Consider the following 19977-nt stretch of genomic DNA (forward strand, 5'->3'; position numbering starts at 1 on the left):
AGCAGATGTATGTGAGCCTCCATTTGCCGGAGCAGAATATCAGCCAGTGCACAATAGTCAATGCTCAACCATTCGTTAAAACAAACAGTGCCAGGCATACAACACACACGCACACACGCACCCCCCCCCCACACACACACACACACTTGCATGCAACTTCATCCATCATATTCACACCCTCCTCACATTCATCCCATGCATGCTTCTTTGGATGAAATCTCAAATAAAGGTGCAATTTACATTCAGCATCCATTTAGATGGAAATCCGCTCATGGATACATTTTCAATTATTCAGGGAGTACATTTCAGCCTGTGCTCAGATGCTGGGAAAACCTATTATATAATCAATACACTCTATAGGGCCATTAATATTTGATGCCGCAAAAGTGCTTCCTGTCTCCTTGGACTCCTGGCTAGTGGTGTCTGGGCGCTGCAGTCTGCCTCCAGCTAGGGAAGCATTTGTATTTGTCTGGCAGTCCAAAATACTAATGGAACAAACTTATCTTTGCTTTACTGTTTATGAATCCATTTTTCCAAAGCGCCCCCTTTAATGTAATACTCTCTCATAACTATATTTCACTTAGGACAGTTATGTGAACAATTCCCTAAGTCGTCTCATCTCATTTTGACCTTTGTCACGCCACTGCAGCTTTTACAGCATAAAGCAGCAGCGTACCATCGAGAGTGCTGAGCCAGTGCGAGCTTCCCTCTGTTTTAGCCTCGCAAAGCTCAGACAATCGATGTAGCCTGACTTGGCCGGGAAGAATGGAGGCTGCGGAGAATGCAGAGTAGACAGGATACTGCAGGAGCTCTCTGCTGACAGACACACTGCTTGGCAGCTACAAAATGGAGCCAGTGTGCAACCATCTGACTCGCTAGACTTTTGTCTCACCATCTTGTGTCTGATAATGCCGCTTCCTTATGCTGGGCAACTGTTTTATTGCAAAGGAATATTTTCCGTCAATAGGCGCAGACTCCACAAACATGATCTGTGGAATTCAGTGCCTAAAATGGTCACCAAAAACATATTGTCATATTTTCAAACTGGTTGAGCAATTTCCAGTGGTACAACTTACGAGCCTTTCCCTTCACAAGCTGTTGATTAGTCGTTTTTGGGGGTGGGGGGCAAAATTTGGATTCCAAGAAAAAACTCAACTCAGCTAAACTTTATTTATATAGAGCTTTCATAACAGCCACAGCCAGAACAAAGAGCTCAACACAAAACTCAAAACAACAATACAAACACTCACCAAGTCAGCCCCTTTAAAGTGAATGAATGATGCGAATGATGAATAATTAAGCAAATTCAATTGAAATCACAATGTAGTAGAATGCAATTTTCAAATCACAAAGGCTGCAATTTTGAAAGAAAAAACAGAACTGCTTAATTTTGGATGGTTCCTAGTTTTTTTTCCCTCACATATAGTGTCAAGATAAGTTCAGTGCTTAAGAAGTGCAGTCCACATGTTTACATATTATTGTTTCATGCAACATGAGAAGTAGAAGTGACAAAGCCACAGATTTTTTTTTTTGCATTTTGGTAATCTGATGTATGATTTACTGATTTGTGCTCATGCCACACTTGTTTGGTAGAAATGTGTGAAATTCTTGTAGTAAACCTTAAAAGACTGCAAGTCAAAGTGTTAGGCAAGTTAACATTTCAAATTGAAGTAGATAAATGAACTGTCTTTCATATTAATTTGTGATTCGTTTGCTTTTATTTAAATATAAACCTAACTTATAAAACCCCCCAAAATTCATATATAATAAATCTGATATTTTGAATTGTAATTCACATGAACTTACTGCCTGTGTTTGTTAAAACTGCTGTTTTGAACTTGTGCTAAACTTTATTTACAGTACATATTGTAAATGTATGCAAGTTCCCATCATAGTGAAAACAAGAGATTCAAACAAGCAACAACCAGCACAGCACCAGAGTCACTTCCCGCATATGTACTTCTATGCATCCGATTTTATTTGTGTCTCTCCTATGCCTTTCTTCTTCTGCTTCTAACTTCACCAGCGTCTTGTGAGCTTGAAAATGTCCTGCAGGTCATGGATACTGGGCTAGATCAATTGGCGAAAGTAATCTGGGATACGTAAACACACACACACACACACACACCCACACGCACACACCCACACACCCCCACACACGCACACACCAAGATGTATACATACAAACACACACGCCTGCTCCTTTGTTGCACTCTCACCGGCCTGCCTCCAGTCTCATCGATCAGCATCTACTTTACCAAATGGATTCTTCTCCTCCGCCTCTCTTCAATCTGTGTGACTCGGAATAATAAATGTTCCAGAAGATGCGAGATGTGTATCTAAGCAATTTTTCATTTAACTTTGGCATGACTCCCACTGTCGTTTTTCTTCTTTCTTGTGACGATTCAGACTTTCAGCGAGATCGATGCTGCTTTCCAACACCCCCTCACAGCTCCTGGGTAATCAGCACATACTTGCATGGGTCAGAGGTCACGCCACGACAGGATGCAGCAGATTGCCCAAGGGGTCTAACAGACAGGGTCTCTATCAATAGCTCATTTGGTTTGCTCAAGATTTGTATTTGTCATATTACCATGGGGAATTAGTGCCACACTTCAGAAAAGAGTAAAATTCTATAGAAAATTATTTCAATACTTTCGAAACAATGTCGGCTATTTTTATTAGGTTTATTTTATTGAGTGTAACGTGACAGTCCTTATCCGAATGCACGTATGGGTATCTGATCATAAAATTGCAAATTTATTCTTGAATCTATTTTTTTGCTTTTTCTAATAAAATTACCAATGTGTTCTTATAAATTACTGATTTATTCTCATGTTATCAGGCTACATCTTTATATAAAATCATGACCTTTTCTCATCATAAAGCATCATTCTTATAGTTAAGACTTTCATTTACTTTATATTATGCCTTTAAAATAACTACCGGTGACTTTATTCATGTAAAATTCCAACTTTATTCTCATAAAATGTCAATTTTGTTTTTATATTTTTCTTTTAATTTTTCCTCATGAATTGAGCACTTTGTTCCAGGAAAAAAAAAGCGTAATTTATTCTATTTATCTAAAATTCCAACTTTTTGTCATTATATTACAACTTCATTGTCATAATGTTAGGAGTTTTATTCCCTTTATATTATGATTATGTTCTCATAAAATTACAACTTTACTACCATAATGTAACAACCATAGACACAGTTTTCAAATAATAGGCTTTCATTGCTGAATATCGACAGGTTTTTTTGCATAATGTTCTGACTTTATTGTTGTAAAATTACAATTTGTAATTTTTTCTAATAAATTGACCAATTTTATCATATTATTACAATTGCAGTCACCTGGAATTCCAATTACTTCTCAATAAACAACTCTATTAACATAAAATGAGGACTACTGATTTTTTTTCCACGTAAAAATATGACTTTATTGTATTTTATGTAATATATATATATATATATATATATATATATATATATATATATATATATATATATATATATATATATATATATATATATATGTATATGTATGTATATATGTATTTGGGACATTTTCTGTGTGGCCATAATACTCCTTTGTGCAATAAAAATGAGTCAATGTGTTAACCTTATTTTTGGAGTGATACATATTTAATCAGGTTGGCTATTTGAGGAGTGGGTAAAACATCACTACCAATTTCATTAACGGCGAACAACAAGGACGATGACGACCTGCAGTGATCTATTCATATCTGCTGTCTCCGTCTCTCTCACTCTTTCACACACACACACACACACACATTCGAGCCAGAACACAGACTCAAAGATTTACATTCTCCTTTGCTGAGGACATTTGTCCACTGGCTGAATTCCAAATCTGTACCAACGCATGCAGAAAATTGGTGAGCATCTTCACTCTAGAGATGACACTTCAATTTGTGCAGCTAGAGTGACTGGTGCACTAAAGTTCCTCCCTTGTGGGGGTGTTAGATCAGCTGGACACCTGCCTGGCTGTATGGCCACAGCCTGAGGCATGGGGGGGGGGGGGGGGGGGGGGGGGGGCTGGGGGGTAGGAGGGTGCTGGAAGAGGAATTGAATGAAAGCCAGGATTTGCCTGGCAGCACAAGTCCCCGTCCCCTCGCCCCAGCCCTGACCTGGCCTCTCAGGTTCTCATCAAAGGTCCCCTGTTTTCACTCCTGTGCTCGAAGCAGTCTCCCGCCTGATGGCCCTTGCCCCGATTTCTCCATCCACTCCCGGGCTGCCCGTCAACATGGCAACATGGCATCATCCACACAGCGGTCTTCCCTGAGCCGCTAGCAAAGCCATTTTCCCCCCACGAAACACATTAACCATCTTACTTCACCCTCAAATCAATGAGATGTCTCTGCCGTGCATTTCTGTTTCATTCGTGTGTGTGACAAATGGGAGTGATCGCTGTCATGGCCTTACGTTGCAAATAGTAGCAAATTGAAGTGCCTAAATCACTATCACGTCCCCTACAGGATTCCATCTTTAATTCGATGTCATTAACAGTTTTAGTGGGGCTGTCACGTGTTTTACATCGAGGGCCTCTTCAGTAATTAAACGTGTTTATGATGAATGAGTACTGTCAGCCTGGATTAGGACTTCATCACGCTTATATTCATTTCACATAAAAGAGTAATACACACTCAATACATTTTTTTTATTCCCTCATCCTGCAGAACGGAGACTTCAAAAATGGGCATATTTGGAGTTGGTGCATACGTCTGGAAATTTCCTATGAATACAACTGATTGCATCACATGCGACTAATTCAACATGAGAGGCTCAACTTCTTGATGTTGTTTATGAGTTATAAAAAGTGAAAGGTGGCTATAAAAAACATGTATGGTCAATTGTGAACATGACATGAATAGGGAAAACCAAAACAACCTTTTTTTTATTGGGACAGTGAAAGCCATTGTGCAACACGTTGGAGTGCATCACTGTTCTACAAGTCGTAAAGACACAACAATCAATCGAATAGCTCACATAATTTGATTACAAAAAGTCAGTGCACTTTCAATCACTTTATTGAGCAAATTGTAAGAAAACAAATGTGCAATAAGAACAGTCATACACAAGCCGCCGAGTTACTGAGCATGCAGACTGCCAATGGGTTAAACAGCCAACACTCTCTTTTCCTGACGCCCACATCACTCACCAGTCCAGACCCCACCGTTTAAAGCCATACAGACTCAAAAGTCAAATATTCTATATAGTACAACACAAGGATGGCGTCACCAAGTCGACACAAATATTACCTGAACGTTACTGTGTTTAAAGCTGTAATGGAATTTTACCAGAACTGGCTGCTACATGTGATCAGATCTGAAGTATGCTAACTCAGATGCTAAGTCTTTGTGTTTTCTAGTGTTTATTAGACTAATATAGGAAATACTGCCACATCAGAAACAAACCTGTAATTGGTAAAATGCAATGAAATGTACAAGTATGGTCTTTGGATCCAATAAAACAGCTCTATCTTTAGATCCAATAAAACATCTTCCTTTACAAAGATAAGAATGTTCTGTTTTGAGTAATACTGTAGAACTGTTACATTGAATTATTATTACTTCCCACAAGGTTATATTAAGTGCTTGTTTGTTAGTAGGATAAGGCCAAAATAGCTTAAGTGATTTGCACAAAAACATTTGGCTCCCATTCATGTCATCGATCCACTTTACTGCCGTTTGTTAACAGTGCAAAATTTCTCTCTGGCCTCTTCTGAATTTATTAGTTAATGCACAAATTCTAATGACAAAATTCAGGCAGGTACAGTATGAATGGAGTTGTAAAATTGTGTCCCGGTACTAATCCAAGGTTGGATTTTCTATCCTTGGAGCTATTCTACTCTGTCCTGATTGCAGTTGTAACCATGGTGGTAGTTTATTATATTTCATCTTACTAAATGATTCAGTATGAATATTAGAAGCATCTCTCACTATGATACACTACAGTTTTAAACTGGTGTACCCTTTAAACCACAATATGAATACATCTGTGATGGCATTATCATTTTTGTATTGTAATAGCCATTTTTTCAAAACAGCTCTTTCATTGGATCATTAAACTGAAAGTGTACCTAATGCTGGTCTAGTGTGCTCGAGAGTTCATTGCTATGCAATATTAGGAGTGCAAAACTGTGCATTAGAGCAAGGAAAGTCCTTGATGAACAAAATAACTGCTGCCTGTAATATAACGTTCCCGAGAGAGAGAGAGAGAAACAAACTCGCCTAAAACACCTTGAATAGCAATTTTCAGTTAAATTCATAGCAGGTGTTCCAATTAAAACTGGTTTGAGGCTGCAAGTGTTAATGTTGGCTTTGTTGAGCAGGTATTTATAACAAAGCTATAAACAGCCTGGAGGTGCACGATAAGAAGAAAACCTACAGCACAGCACTTACACACACAGAAGGAGAGAGAGAGAGAGTGAAAGACGAACACTGGCCTGGCTGCTAAGTAGAGGCAGCGCTCCTTCTAATCTAATCACTCCTTCCCCCATCAGATGCATCTCACACACAGCACGCCTATATATGTGTGCGGCTGTGTGCCTTGCAGCAAAGGCATGGAGCTAAATCACGCAGGCATCAACCGACCGCCGTACTTGAGAATTCATCCCGTCGCCGAGAGTGCGACACAGGAGTGTCGGAGTGTGTGCTGTTGTTGTTTTAGTGTGTGGGGCCAGATAATCTGGTTATTGATTCAGCTCTAAACTGGAGCTCATATAATCAAATGGGTGCAAGGAAAAGGACAGCCGTCTGTCTTGTGTCTTAATGGGTAAACAGCGTGACGGGTCAATGAATAAATGGAAACTATTCTGTAAGTGTGGAGGATGTTACTACAGCCATGGTAGAGAGACATCCCGCTTACTTACTGAATAATTTTTAACACTTTAGCTGACCTCCATACAAGGTTTAGAATACAATTACATATACGGACTTCCGACTATGCTTTTTTGACTATTTTAAGTTTCCCGTCTATCGTTTTTCGCCGACAAAACGGGCATCCGTCAAAGGCGGATACTTGTACCCCTGCAGTTAACTGATTCACTTAGTTGTGAAACTCTTTGTGTATTATGTTTGTCTGCACTATACTGCTCCCTAGTGGCCAAGGCACACATACCAGAAGGTCAATCGGCATCAAAGCATTGAAATAATGCCGCATAAGTTGTTTAATTCTTTGCATTATATTTAATTATGTTCACATTTGATAGGCTATTTTTTTAATGAAAAACATGTTACAAAAAAAGTGTTGATGTTTTTTTGTGGGCTGTAACTGATCAGTGGCATTTCCATTCATTTCAGTGGGGAAAGATGATTTGAGCTCCAAGTCCGCCTCCCTGAGCGGAAATAGTACAACATCATGTCTAGTGCTTGCTTCCTATATATAAATGCCTCCTACAAACAGACTTGGTACATACGTCGGTTGAATGAATGAACATCTCTGGCTACTATTTCAAGAACTGTTGTATGCCACCGGAACAAATAAACACCTATTTCCTTCTCCGAACAAGACCTGTTATGTCTGGCGGTTGAATAAGTGAATGCCTCTGACAACTACTGTATTTAGGAAATACTGTTAAATCATCTACAAGAACCAAAGCTGCCTTCCCAAAACGGAAATCTACGTGGAAACATGGTAGTTCACTTAAAACAAACAAATGCTCGTCAATTCCTTCAAACGGAGACTATTTGAGGAAATAAGGAAGGAAATAATTTAAACACCCATAGCACTACATCACTTAAACACCTCTACTCATATCCAGTACGTAGACACCTGTTTTATTTTTCCAACGCAGGCGGCATCTCGCTTCACCCATCCATATAGGCACCTTTCCAAATAATAAATGCCTCCCTGAAAGAGAGACTTCCTTCAAATTGACCTGCTGCCACCTGGCAGATAAATAAATGAATGGCTCCCGCAACAAATATGGTTCTCCAATTAAATAAGTAAGTGCCTTTCCTCAAAAAGATGTAACCTTAATGTTGACACCTAGTACACCTGGCAATTGCCCTCACACACACCTCTGGGGAGTATTTAAGGAAATGCAGCGGTACACTTGGAAAAAAAATGCCTCTCCTCATATTCTTCTTCTCCACACAAGGCTGAGTCTCTAATTTCACCCTTGCATAAGCGTTTTTACAAATAATAAATGTGTTCTCGAATAAATGCCTCCCTCAAATAGACACCTGATAGGCCCAGCAGCTGAGTAAATGAAGGCCTCCGGGTACTATCTGAGGAAAAAGTCACAGCAGTCACAACTTCAAACCTTGACAATGCCACATTAAAATTAAAGCATTTCATGAATTTTTAACACCCATAGCACTACATCAGTCAGATATGTTGGAACCTGAATTTTCAGTCACTCCTGGAGGTACATAGTCACTTTTTCAAATGTTCTGCATGTGCAAGTCATTACACAATCAATTTGGAGTTTGACTTGAGAATTTATACTGAGCACATCTTGTGTGAAAATCTAATCTCACTCTGTAACTTGACGGGAGAGTGGTGCAATCACAAATGGCTCTGACTGCAGCAGAGAGAGAGCGAGAGAGAGAGAGAGAGAGAGAGAGAGAGAGAGAGAGAGAGAGAGAGAGAGTTGAAGACACAATAGCTTAAATGTATACCATCAGAGCTAACAGACGAGGCCTGCGGCAGACCAGCTAAACCATTAAGTGTGGCGCGCATTCAAACGAGCAGATTAATCCCCCCTACTGCGGTACAGAGCGGGGTAATTGAAAATGCCCACAGGATACTATCTCTGTTCGTATAGCGCGCTATATGCTACAGAGGCGATGTACGGGAGGCAGCGGCTGATTGCCACAATGTGACAACGTGATGGTGGAGAACTGCACATCAATGAGCGAGTTCGCATTTATTTTTCCACTGACCTCAACCATTCCTCAATCCCCAGACACAGCACATCTCCTTGGCAGGTACTGCCGTTTTTTTTTTTTAGGCTTGATAGGAATCCCATTTCCATCCAGTACACTGTAGTAAGTATTATATTCCTGTCCTTCAGAAAGGGAATAGAGTATTCTAAGCATTAAAACGTTTCGTCAGCACCCACCAAACTTGCTAACCACAATTTTAGTTTGTTTGCTAGTTCACATGCAATACACAACAACCTCACTGGAAAGTCTTTAACTCAGTTCATATGGTGATTAAAAATGTTTTTTTGGGGAGACAAATGCATTCTAACTCCTAAAAATATGCATACAAGTTAACTTTACGAACAAAATACCAACTGCAGAAAGAATACAACTAATCAGATAATCTTTTTGTAATCACATAGTCTTTTTAAATAAGTAAAAACAATATCTTTCAAAGTTTGTGAGGTTTTTTTCTTGTTTTCTGAAAAAAAATGAGGAATGATCTTGTTTTTGATCACTGTTTAGTTGCTTCTAAGTACAAAACGTCGTAGAGTTTGTGGCTAAGGAAGAACACTCTATATTACATTTGGTGTATTTCCGGATAAAAGCACCAATCATTGATTTTTTTTTCAATAGAAATTTTCAAGGGCATTTTTGGACCTTTTTCTTAATTTATCAGTTACAAATGGAATATGACGTAAAAATGCAGGCATGTGAAGGAGGTGGGTATAACAAAATACAGTGGTGCCTTGAGATATCGAGTTCAATTTGCTTAGTGACCACGCTCATAACCAAACACTCATATCTTCAATAATCTTTCCACATTGAAATGAGTTGAAATGCCATTAATTCATTCGATCCCAACCCCCCAAAAACAATTTCTAAATAAGAAACAGCACTATATAATCTATTACTTCATAAAAACATACCAAAATGACATTAAATACAGTGTAAATAATCTTAACCACATTTTTTGCTTCAATTCAATGCACATTGTGCCGCTTCTTTCAATGTATGCGCCCTGGCCACCTTGGGGCAACATAATACGGACAAATGGATTAACGCCGACCTCTCAGCTCCTCAGCAAGCCACAGTATTATTAATTGTTATCTGCATTGGATAAAGAATCAATGCTTGTGAGTAGTGACATACTGTATTATCTGTCTATACTCAATATGTAATCAGTTTGTGTTCAAATATACGTTGCTGAAAGGGTTTCTCACACTACAACGCTAATGCTATTAATTAGACTGTCTATGATGTTTTCTATAATGTGTTAGCATTAAGATATCAGATTTTGATGCAGTTATGTGGTTGTTTTGTATAAACAACATTATGTTTTATGCTTAGTTTGACAGTAAACTTAACTGGGAATGGCGTAAAACAGTTGCAGCCTCTTTTTTGAGGAATTGCGCTCTATCTGCCAAACTGCTGCTTTTTGTGAAGTGAGCTGAGTTCACTGCCACCAGACAGTGCTGGTATCTCCAAATTTTGCATTGCAAAAAACGAATACAAAGAATGGTTAAGCGGCTCAGATTATGGATGGATGGATGGATGTTCGTATCTCCAAAAACTTGTACGTCTGGTCAATCGTGTCTTAAGGCACCACAGTAACAATATCACATTTTCCTTACAGTACAGTGTCAATTTATTGATTTTTTTATATTGATTGATATTGATGTTTGCAAAAATATTTATGTAACTAAATTTGTAATGTCATGTTGCATTTTTTAAAGTCTTTTTTTCTGAGTTTTGAAAGGAAAAGAAAAGCAAAAGGAAAAACATAATTCTGTCTTATTCAATAACCTCCATACCTGTATGCTTGATGGAATGTTTTTATAAACCTGCAGCTTCTTCATATACATAGACATGATGGGTCACAAATGGTTTCAATCCAATATGTATACAGACTTTTTTTCTTTGACATGTGAATGTAGAATTGAGATACAAAAGCGCTTTAAATTGGCAGTAATCCCAACACACTCACTTTACAATAAGGAGCAGTTGGGCAAATAGTGAAAATATTATTGAGGCTTCAAGAAGTTTAATGCTACTCCCAGTTGAAGTTGACTATCAAACTAAACATTAAACAAAGATAATTACAAAGTACACTTTGTGTAACAGCCGTGCATCAGCCTAAAGAAAGGTCCACTTATTTTAATGCTAATGCTAATTAGCCTTGATGTAGCGGTGCTTTTACCCTTTAAGCAACAGATTGAGCAAAAAATGTTGAAAGACAATTTAACATTACTCACTCATATGCTCGCTATCCTCTGCATAGAATGACTAATATCAGTGCTGTACTGAGGATATCAGGGAGAAGTTGAGATGGCAGGCAGGAAACACACACCACTGCACTGCACTGCATGATTGGCTGCTGCAAAGAGGCAAGGACTGCCGTGAGGTCAAGTGGGATTTATCCTAATACCTCAATGAACAGTATATCCATCTGTCTGTTTTATACTGCCTCTGCATGGCCATGGCAAGCACACAAGGAGGAGCAGTGTCACAAATACTTAATTAACTTTTATTATGTCATTACTGTATGCTTTTATAAAATATTCTGGTGAACTATTTTTACTCATTAAAATACACGTTACAAAAAGCTAGCTTTTTTGGGGAAGGCTGGAACAAGTGAATGGCATTTTCATTCATTTCAAAGGGAAAGGGAAAGATTCAACTTACAAGTGTGGTCAAAGCACAAATCAAACAAATATTTCAAGGCACCACTGTAGTTGTATTTACAGTGGTCTACAATTAGGTCCAAATTAAGATCATATGGCTTTTGGCATATGTTCTGGCTCTACTGGGTGTCACTGTAGTTAGCTTTTGTTTGACCATGACGTCTGACAAGATGAGCTATTGTGTTGCAATAGAGGAGATAAGGCGAGCTTAGGATGTGTCATGTGACGCCGTGTTTGTAAACCGCAATGTGTCTATTACCAACCACAATAGTGCCATTTTGCAGCATGTTCAGTTTCATGTTTAATCTATAATTCATCTGGCTACAGACATGCATGAATGTTTAATATGTCGGCGGCAGCGAGGCCTGTCGAAAGCGTAACCTTGAAATGTCCTTTAAACATCATTCAGCAACAGCTCAGGGGCCAGTTAAGCTGCCAGAACCAAACAACATGCACAGACACATAGGCGCACACATTCACATACACACACAGTCTGTCTTGCTCTCTCACACAAATACACACACAGATGACGCACACACATACACACACACACAACAAACAACCTGTCTGCCTGCTGATACTTTACGTCGCTTTCTGCTCTGCTTTGTTTCCTGGGATGCAAAATGCAGATGAGACGAGTCATCCGCGTGCGCACAGTCTCGGGAGAAACTGCCACTCAAATCCAAACATCTGTATGAATAGCAAAACACACAGCGTACAGTGGAGGATGAGAGACAGAAGGAGCGGGAGATAGAGAATGAGCAGCAAAGTGGCTAAGAAAGCTGCCGTTCCGTCTCTTCTTCGGTATCTTTTGCTGAACAAAGAGCTATATACACATGAATACCTCTTTCCTCCCACTGTATTTTCCATCGGGATATTTATTCTGAAAAGCAGCGATGCACAACAAGGGCTCGGTCTTGTGTTTGCTAGTGGGCTGAGGCGCTAACGCTCCCCAGCTGATTATGTGTCTGTCTGTAGCAGTTTGAGCTGCTGCCAAAGGAATTAGGTCTAGTATTTGTGAATGCTGCTCCCCTCACAGCAGAATGACTTGCCATGCCTCTCAGATTTCTGGCTTTTTGAAAATGCAGAGGAAAAAGGAAAAAAAAAAACAAAAACAACATTTTAAATAAATTAAGGATGTCGCTGTGGAAGCCTATTAAATTTTCAATGTGACCGTTTTGTGAGTCTTCATGTGTGTTTAGTCTTCACACAAAAGGAATATTTAAAAACCAAAGCGTGCTAATTGGGACAGAGATTGTTACAGCGGCTTCTTATTCAAACAGGCTTTTAGCTCATTAAATGCTTCCATCCAGCCTTTGTTCAAAGACATTTGGCACAGACATTTATAGTCAATAAAAACATTTTTGTGAAATTAAAAAAAAAAAAAAAGTAAAATGAACAAGAAAAAAAGTCAAACCAAACCTTCTTGCATAACAGTATCATTACATTACGGCAAATTAAAACATTTTGCTGTTTACAATTCGATCGTATCACATAGCCAAGTTAATTTAAATTCTACTAAAGGTCACAGTTGTTCCACAATTCCTTTTCAAGGAGCCACCGAACTGGTGGTTAGACACAATGAAAACAAAGGAAAACAAAGAAAAATGCACCGGTTCATAATTTTGTATGGAAAGTAAACCTTCCATACATTTTTGGAAGACTTTTTTTTAATTAATACATAAAAAAGAAACATTTTGAAACTTAGGAATACACCGAAGTAGAGGAAGACAATGTATCCCAATGGAGTCATTTTCTCTCATTTTTTCTCATTTTCTTTTCCTCTTCGCATTCTTAAACACAAGTACATAAAAACAGTAAGAGTATAGTTGCAATACCTAGTGGGGAAATTTATGCAACCTTTCAACCATCTGGTGATACATAAAAACAATACATATATTCAGTATTTGGCAAAAAGTAAAGGATGCTATGATTAAAATGCAAATAATCAGTAATGGACATTAATCTATAAATCCATCAAGTATGGGGATAGTAATGATTAATTCATCAATGAATATCATTGCTGAGTGGTGTTTCCGTACAGATTCCAAAATTAAATTTCAACAAAACTTAACAAGCTGAGACTGAATCAACAGAGCCTCTGCTGGTAGCAGGCAAGTACTGGACCCCATTGTGCCTCCATAGTATGAAATTAATCAGCAATTTATTCCACACAATTGACATAATTCTTACCTATTAACTAATCCACTAATTGATTATTATGCCCATACTCGGTCGTGAACATGCAACGTTTTCCAAATAAACTAGCAAGACACAAATCTCAGGATTGGTAGACACGATGGACCGACAAACACAACTTCAAGAAGTATGCAGTTACGACTGTATACGATGTTTCGAACACTACAATGCCCGTGATGTTTATTGGGTATTTTGTAACATTTTTTCGCTGAAGTACCCGCTGGACAATCGTCAAGATGAAATGCAATACAGCATTCACCTTTTTCCATGAGAAAGTGACAATTTCAAACAATATATGCTCCATACAACATGTCTGCCCCTCCCTGAGACAAATCTATCTCAGTAACTATGCAATTAAAAATCGACAGTGTTTTTGTGTGTCTGCCAAGAGTATTTTCAAACACATTTTGCAAGATTGAGTTAATTTACCTGGGGATATCTGCAATGTGATCCAAATGTGAATAAACACATTAGTCATCTACATTATTTGCACGCACACGCACGCTCACTCCACACAAGATACATTAACACAAGTACACCTACTGCCCTGACCTCTTTTTGAACTGTGCTCTTCCTTCTGCTCATAACTCTGACTGTGATTAACTCCACTGTAACTTGTGATTGTGAACGTGTATGTATACAATGCTCACTTAACACAATTACCACTTCTCAGGCCAACATAAAGGAACGATGTGTTCATCCTGGGGCTGTTCCACTGTGCAGGAGGTTTTTAATCACATCTTTTAAATTGAATTTGAGTTGACTCTTACACACCATATGAACATGTACAGTATATTACTTTCTTTTTTTAATCTCTGAAAAAAAAAGAGATTTTCATGACCTTACATGCCAGTATAGACAATTCACCATCATCATAGAACTTTTCTATTATTATAAATCTCAGTTTTAGCTGTATGTTCGTGATAAATGATGGTTCTACTATATGGCTCAATGCTACATCTGACCACGTCATATATTTGGTCTTGATATTTCTGACTTTTATGGATCATCATCTTCCAACATCAGACTCTACACACATGATGATCTTACGTTTCTCTGATCTTCACTTACATTTAATTCACCACACATATATTTGCTGGCTGCACAGCCGCTATAATAAATTCCTTACACACCCCATCCTATTAGCATTGATGTGTAACCTTGGAGCTCACCGTGTTCTGCCTGAGGGTAATAGAGTCACTGCATGTTGCTATCCTTGCGTGTGTACGCGTGTGTGAGTGTGCGCGCGTGAGGTGAGAGCTCAGGCGCCCCACTGGCTCACATCAGAAGGCTCAAATCACACCCTCTACAGTGATGACTTTTAACTGCTTCTTTTCTATTTTCAGCCTTTTCTTTCACCTTCTCTTCAGTTGCATGTGATGTATAAGCTCTCTGTTCATGTCCATCTGTCCGGACCATTTTCTCCCACCATCAATCATGTGCTGCTGCTAAGCATCCATGCCTCACTTAACTGCAAAGCTCTTAGTGGCCAGGGTCATGGTCAACAAGCAGACTGGTGGGGGTTCTGATTAGCATTTTGATTGCATCAAATGAGAAGAAGTGCAGCAACATACACAATCAAACATTTACTTGCAGATGGATTAATTGCAGTGCTGCAAATGTTCTTGCTGGCAAACGCAGAGTCAATCTGCTCTGTAAAAGTAATTCTGCAAACAGATGGATGCCTCGAGAATGTAAATCGTAATCGTATAGTAGACTCGGGCGCCGGAATTGGTGACGCAGTTTCAACAAGGAAATGAATCTGGATGACACCTGACAGCTGAGAAGACGTGCGAAACAAAGACGGCTACTTATTCTGTTAGCACGGTTCTGCACGTTTCTTGAAGGTGATAGATGACGGCTAAATGGATGCAAAGTTGGACTTGAAGGAAACTGAGCAAAGTACAACACATACTGTAAACATAAATGCTCTGCCCCAAGCAGGTTCATTCACACACCCATCATCATCTCACAGCATTACAAATTGTAATCCGAGGCATGCGCGGAACTCAAACACACCTACTCCCGAATACACAAGCAGCATGACGGATAACATGTCTACTCACCTCATTAGCATGGGCTACTTTGCATACATGAATGTGGCAGAAACAACCAGCCACAGTCAACCGGCTCAACGATGCTCAAGTATAGCACATGCTTGCAGGTAAACATTTCAGACTGTTGCAAATGCGGGAAAAGCTTCAAGGAAAACACAATTTAACCCTTCCCTCTCGCTGCTGCCTTATCTTGCCTTACACCTGTACACCTTGCAGAGTGCTACGCACATCTTCCCAATGAAAATCACCCAGTGAACTTCTCCTTCTTGTGTAAGTTAAGCAATAGTGAGAAATACGTCTTCAAATGCATTCTTGTGGAAAAAAATAGTGGGAAAGGCACCATGCTGTGTAATGGCAAGCCCGAAGCTTTCTTCCTTACCATCTTAAACCCATTCCACTCCATTTGGGAGACGCCGGTGGTTGTCTCACGATCTTTCTCTCTTTCGCTCACTCTCTCTCGTATTCTCTCTTATTCCCCACACACAGCAGCTACGGCAAACGCTTCCGCCGAGAGAAGCTACTCAAACTCAGCCCTTTCCTGTCTTAGTTTGCGGCGAGAGACTTTCCGCTTATTATTCTGTCCTCGGCTTCCTCTTCCTCTCTTCCGAGTCTCAGTGGCGAGCGGAGAGCGGCTTAGCGGAGGTGTGCGGCGCAGGCATCGCCTTCTTCCACAGATGCTGAGAGCAGAATGATGAGCTTGGATGTGAGTGCAGCCAGCATCCCGCCCCCCTCTCCCCTCCCTCCGCTCACATCCACCCACCCAGTCCCCTGCTCAACTGGAGATCAGTGCCCGCCCACTCCCCTGCACCTACCCCAGCTCTCGCCGAGAATCTGTCATTGGCGTCTTGGCTTGCCCATCAGCCCACCCCTCCCTCGGCGTTAACACCTTCGCTCTCTGGCTGGCTCCGAGCCCTCGTCGGCACACGCCAGCCTCAGCCTGCCTTTGGCAGAGAAAAGGCTTTTTGAATCCCAGCAAAGTAATCAATCGCCGCTCAGCTCCGTGCCTGAGTGAGCCGGGGCAGAGCAACGTGGAGCCGGGCTCGAGGAGAGTGATTGCAGCCTCAGGCGCTATGGTAATAGGATGCCTGCACAGCACTGTGTATATAAATTAGCTATTACTGAGTGTCCTCTGTACATTTGCATTGGTGTGTGTATTGAGCAGCCTTCACCATCCCCCGCTGCCTTCTACACATTTAACAACAATTGGGTCTTTGAATGCATTTATTGTTAACATTTCAAATTTTAAATGTCCCCACCAATTTCGTTTGCCACTTATAGGAGAATGACCATTTGGATTTACAACCATTTTAAGCAACTGGATCAATTATAAAGCCGGCACGATACTAATGCTCAGTTTTGAATGATCAATTTAACAATATGTCTGTTATTGTAGTTTGTGCTAGTGTTAAACAGCACTGCATCGTCCTATGGGCTTCTTTTATTGTAGGTGCATGAGATGGGAAAAACATTCATATTCTCAATATGAATGTATTGCAGTTCCACATCAATGCAAACTGCAACCAAAAAGATACAATTAATCATGCCAACTAAAAGTGAGATTTATCATCTTTGTAAAAGCAAAACTGATGCAACCAGCTACTTGCTTGTTGATGACGATTATAAAGGTAAGCAGACGACAGAGTTACCTATCAATCCACCGCACACAAGGAGAACAATAAAGTGGCGATAGGTTTTAAGTTAACACGTCAACATCTACTCACCATGACCATTCTTGATTTAGGTTCTTTAAAACGCAGTCGTATACAAGAGGATAACTGCAGAAGCGTTGGCACGTTGTAGACAAATTATGACAGACCTGCAGCCCAAACACACACACTGAGTCTACAACTATGTCAAGATTGGAGCATCCATGCCGATGAAAAGATAACACGCACACAATCCCGTCTATTTCTCCCTCTAGAATCAGCTAAGGGATGTTTGGGAACAGATAACAGGCGAGCTCCAATTGGTTGACTGCAAAAACATGGGAGGGGCGGCGGCGTGCTCATCCAGGCTTCGAGGGGAAAAACGCACCTTATCATTGCCATGTGTGCACATAACTATTCATGAAAGATTAAGCACTAAAACTCAGCGGCCACTTCATCAGTTACAGCTGAACTATCTAATGATACCTAGAGAGAAACCGGATCAAAAATTCTACTTTCACAAAAGCATATGCTCAGCTTTCATTGACAGATTGTTAGTAGTTAATTGATAATACTGTGTTTATTATTTATTGTGGTTGCTGCATTATACTGAGGGTTGTTCCTATTTGTGTGGCGATATCTGGTGCAGTCACATTAATGGATGTATTGTTATTATTATGGATGCTCGATACTACTTTTTCTCCAGAACGATACCAGTATGGTATTCACTCTGAGCACTCACTGATACAGAGTACCGATACCTCTAGTATTTTTGTTATTTAAACTGTGAACAAATCGTTCTTTCTGACGCAGATTATGATTTGCTGATGTGTGAACCTGCCGCAGTATAGCGCCAACTACAGCTGAGGGGGACTTACTCGATGATAGATTTGTTTTGCCTTAAGTGTCGGTGGCTGGTTTCAACAGCCTGCATGAGTACCCAATACCTTAAAATAAAGCCGGTATTGGCACGATACCGATACCTGGTATCAGTACTTGCCCAACACCTGGTTATGTTAACCTGCCTGTGTTTGGAATAATTTACTCAGTCCCTATTCCCTAAACACTATGTATATAGGGATTTGAATGTGATGGTCTACAAAGTTCACTCATCAGTCAAATGAAAAACAGTTTTCGAGCAATACTTGGGCACACCGTTAATTATGCCATTGGCGTCTCATTATTACAAAATATTGGAACAGTGATAGTGGTCAACCTTCCGTAGTAGATATTGAACAAAAAATAAATTATAATAGCATAGTGTTTTAAAGTGAGAGTATTTTATAAAGTTAATATGAACAAATCATTTTATATCCATACTCTATTTATATTAAATATATTTTGGAGGCACAAAACTCATTGTATTGTGCCAAAAACAAAATACCCTGGAAACAAAACTATTTTTTTCTGTATCAGTGCAATGCAACATGGGATATATATTTTTTTCTAGTGACCATTGATTGTTCATTACTTTGTAAGATGCATTGTGGGACACTGAGGGAACTGCATAGGGAAGTGGTGTCAAACTAATTTTTGTTATGTCGTGAGCCACAGTGTAGCTGCGGTTTCCCTCAGGGAAGTTATGAATGTGAAAACATAAATGTTTAATTGCCTCTTCATCATATTATTACATACACACAACAAAATGATGGATAACTAGTTTGGAAATCTGAAGTAAAGGAAAATAGTTTGTTCAACTGTTGTTCAAGTTACTGTTAAAAGGGGTTTGGTCATAAACAAATGCTTGCAATATCTCAATACCTTGACATTTTGGTACACAATTACGCAAAACTCATGGAAGTTGACACACATTTGCTGTTGCGGGCCACGTAAAATGATGGGCCTTGAGTTTGACACCAGTGATATAGGGGATAACCTATTCTCACTAACGTCCAGGTGTACCTAATGCTGTGGCCAGTCAGTGCTGTTTTTATTGGGTTCTGGTAGTGGTCCCATTCTGGCTCTCAGCTTCACCTAAAAACGAATTAGCCACTTTGTAATTCATGTAATTCATACGTTATTAGCCTCTGAGTTATCCTATTGTTTAAAAACAAAACAAGCGCCATTGTAGAGTATTTGATTCTCTTTCTACCTCTTGTTGACTGTAGAGACAGTTAAGGAAAACCCACATAATAAGCAGTGCTGTTTTGGACAATGCATTGCTAATTAGTGGGATTTCCCGTATTCAAATTACAGAGCCTACTGTTGAACAGGGAAGGACGGGTTGGTTTTATAAAAAAAAAAAAAACACGTTTCCTAGAGTAAGAAATAATAATAAAGAACAGGTTGCGGGTTCATGTCTCAGACAAACAAGAAGAGGGAGCTCTTGCTTCCTCTAACTCTAGCACGCTTTACCTGACAAGCAACACTAGTCCCCTGCACACACTGTTATTGCACACTTTACGTAGACATGCATTCCCTCCACTCCAAACAAACAATGCTTGCGCTGTGAAACACATGGAACGTGCTAGTACCACTGCTGGATCTACATTATCTT

General features: G+C 39.6%; 1 protein-coding gene across 8 annotated transcripts in view; it reads right to left on the reverse strand.

Annotated features, from left to right (window-relative positions):
- Positions 1-19977, reverse strand: part of elavl4 (ELAV like neuron-specific RNA binding protein 4) — a 99077-nt gene that overhangs the window by 57339 nt on the left and 21761 nt on the right. For 2 of the 8 annotated variants that reach the window (XM_086046765.1, XM_086046764.1), the window contains exon 1: positions 16214-16515. The exons of the other annotated variants lie outside the window; for them this stretch is intronic. In XM_086046765.1, coding sequence (XP_085902891.1) covers positions 16214-16237 — 24 coding nt within the window. In that variant the 5' untranslated portion in view covers positions 16238-16515. Of the gene's footprint in view, positions 1-16213; positions 16516-19977 lie in introns of those variants that run through there. 8 annotated transcript variants of the gene reach the window in all.

Source organism: Filicampus tigris, chromosome 12 (assembly GCF_054856515.1).
Source record: "Filicampus tigris isolate MCC_2025a chromosome 12, RoL_Ftig_1.0, whole genome shotgun sequence".
Lineage (NCBI taxonomy): Eukaryota > Metazoa > Chordata > Actinopteri > Syngnathiformes > Syngnathidae > Filicampus > Filicampus tigris.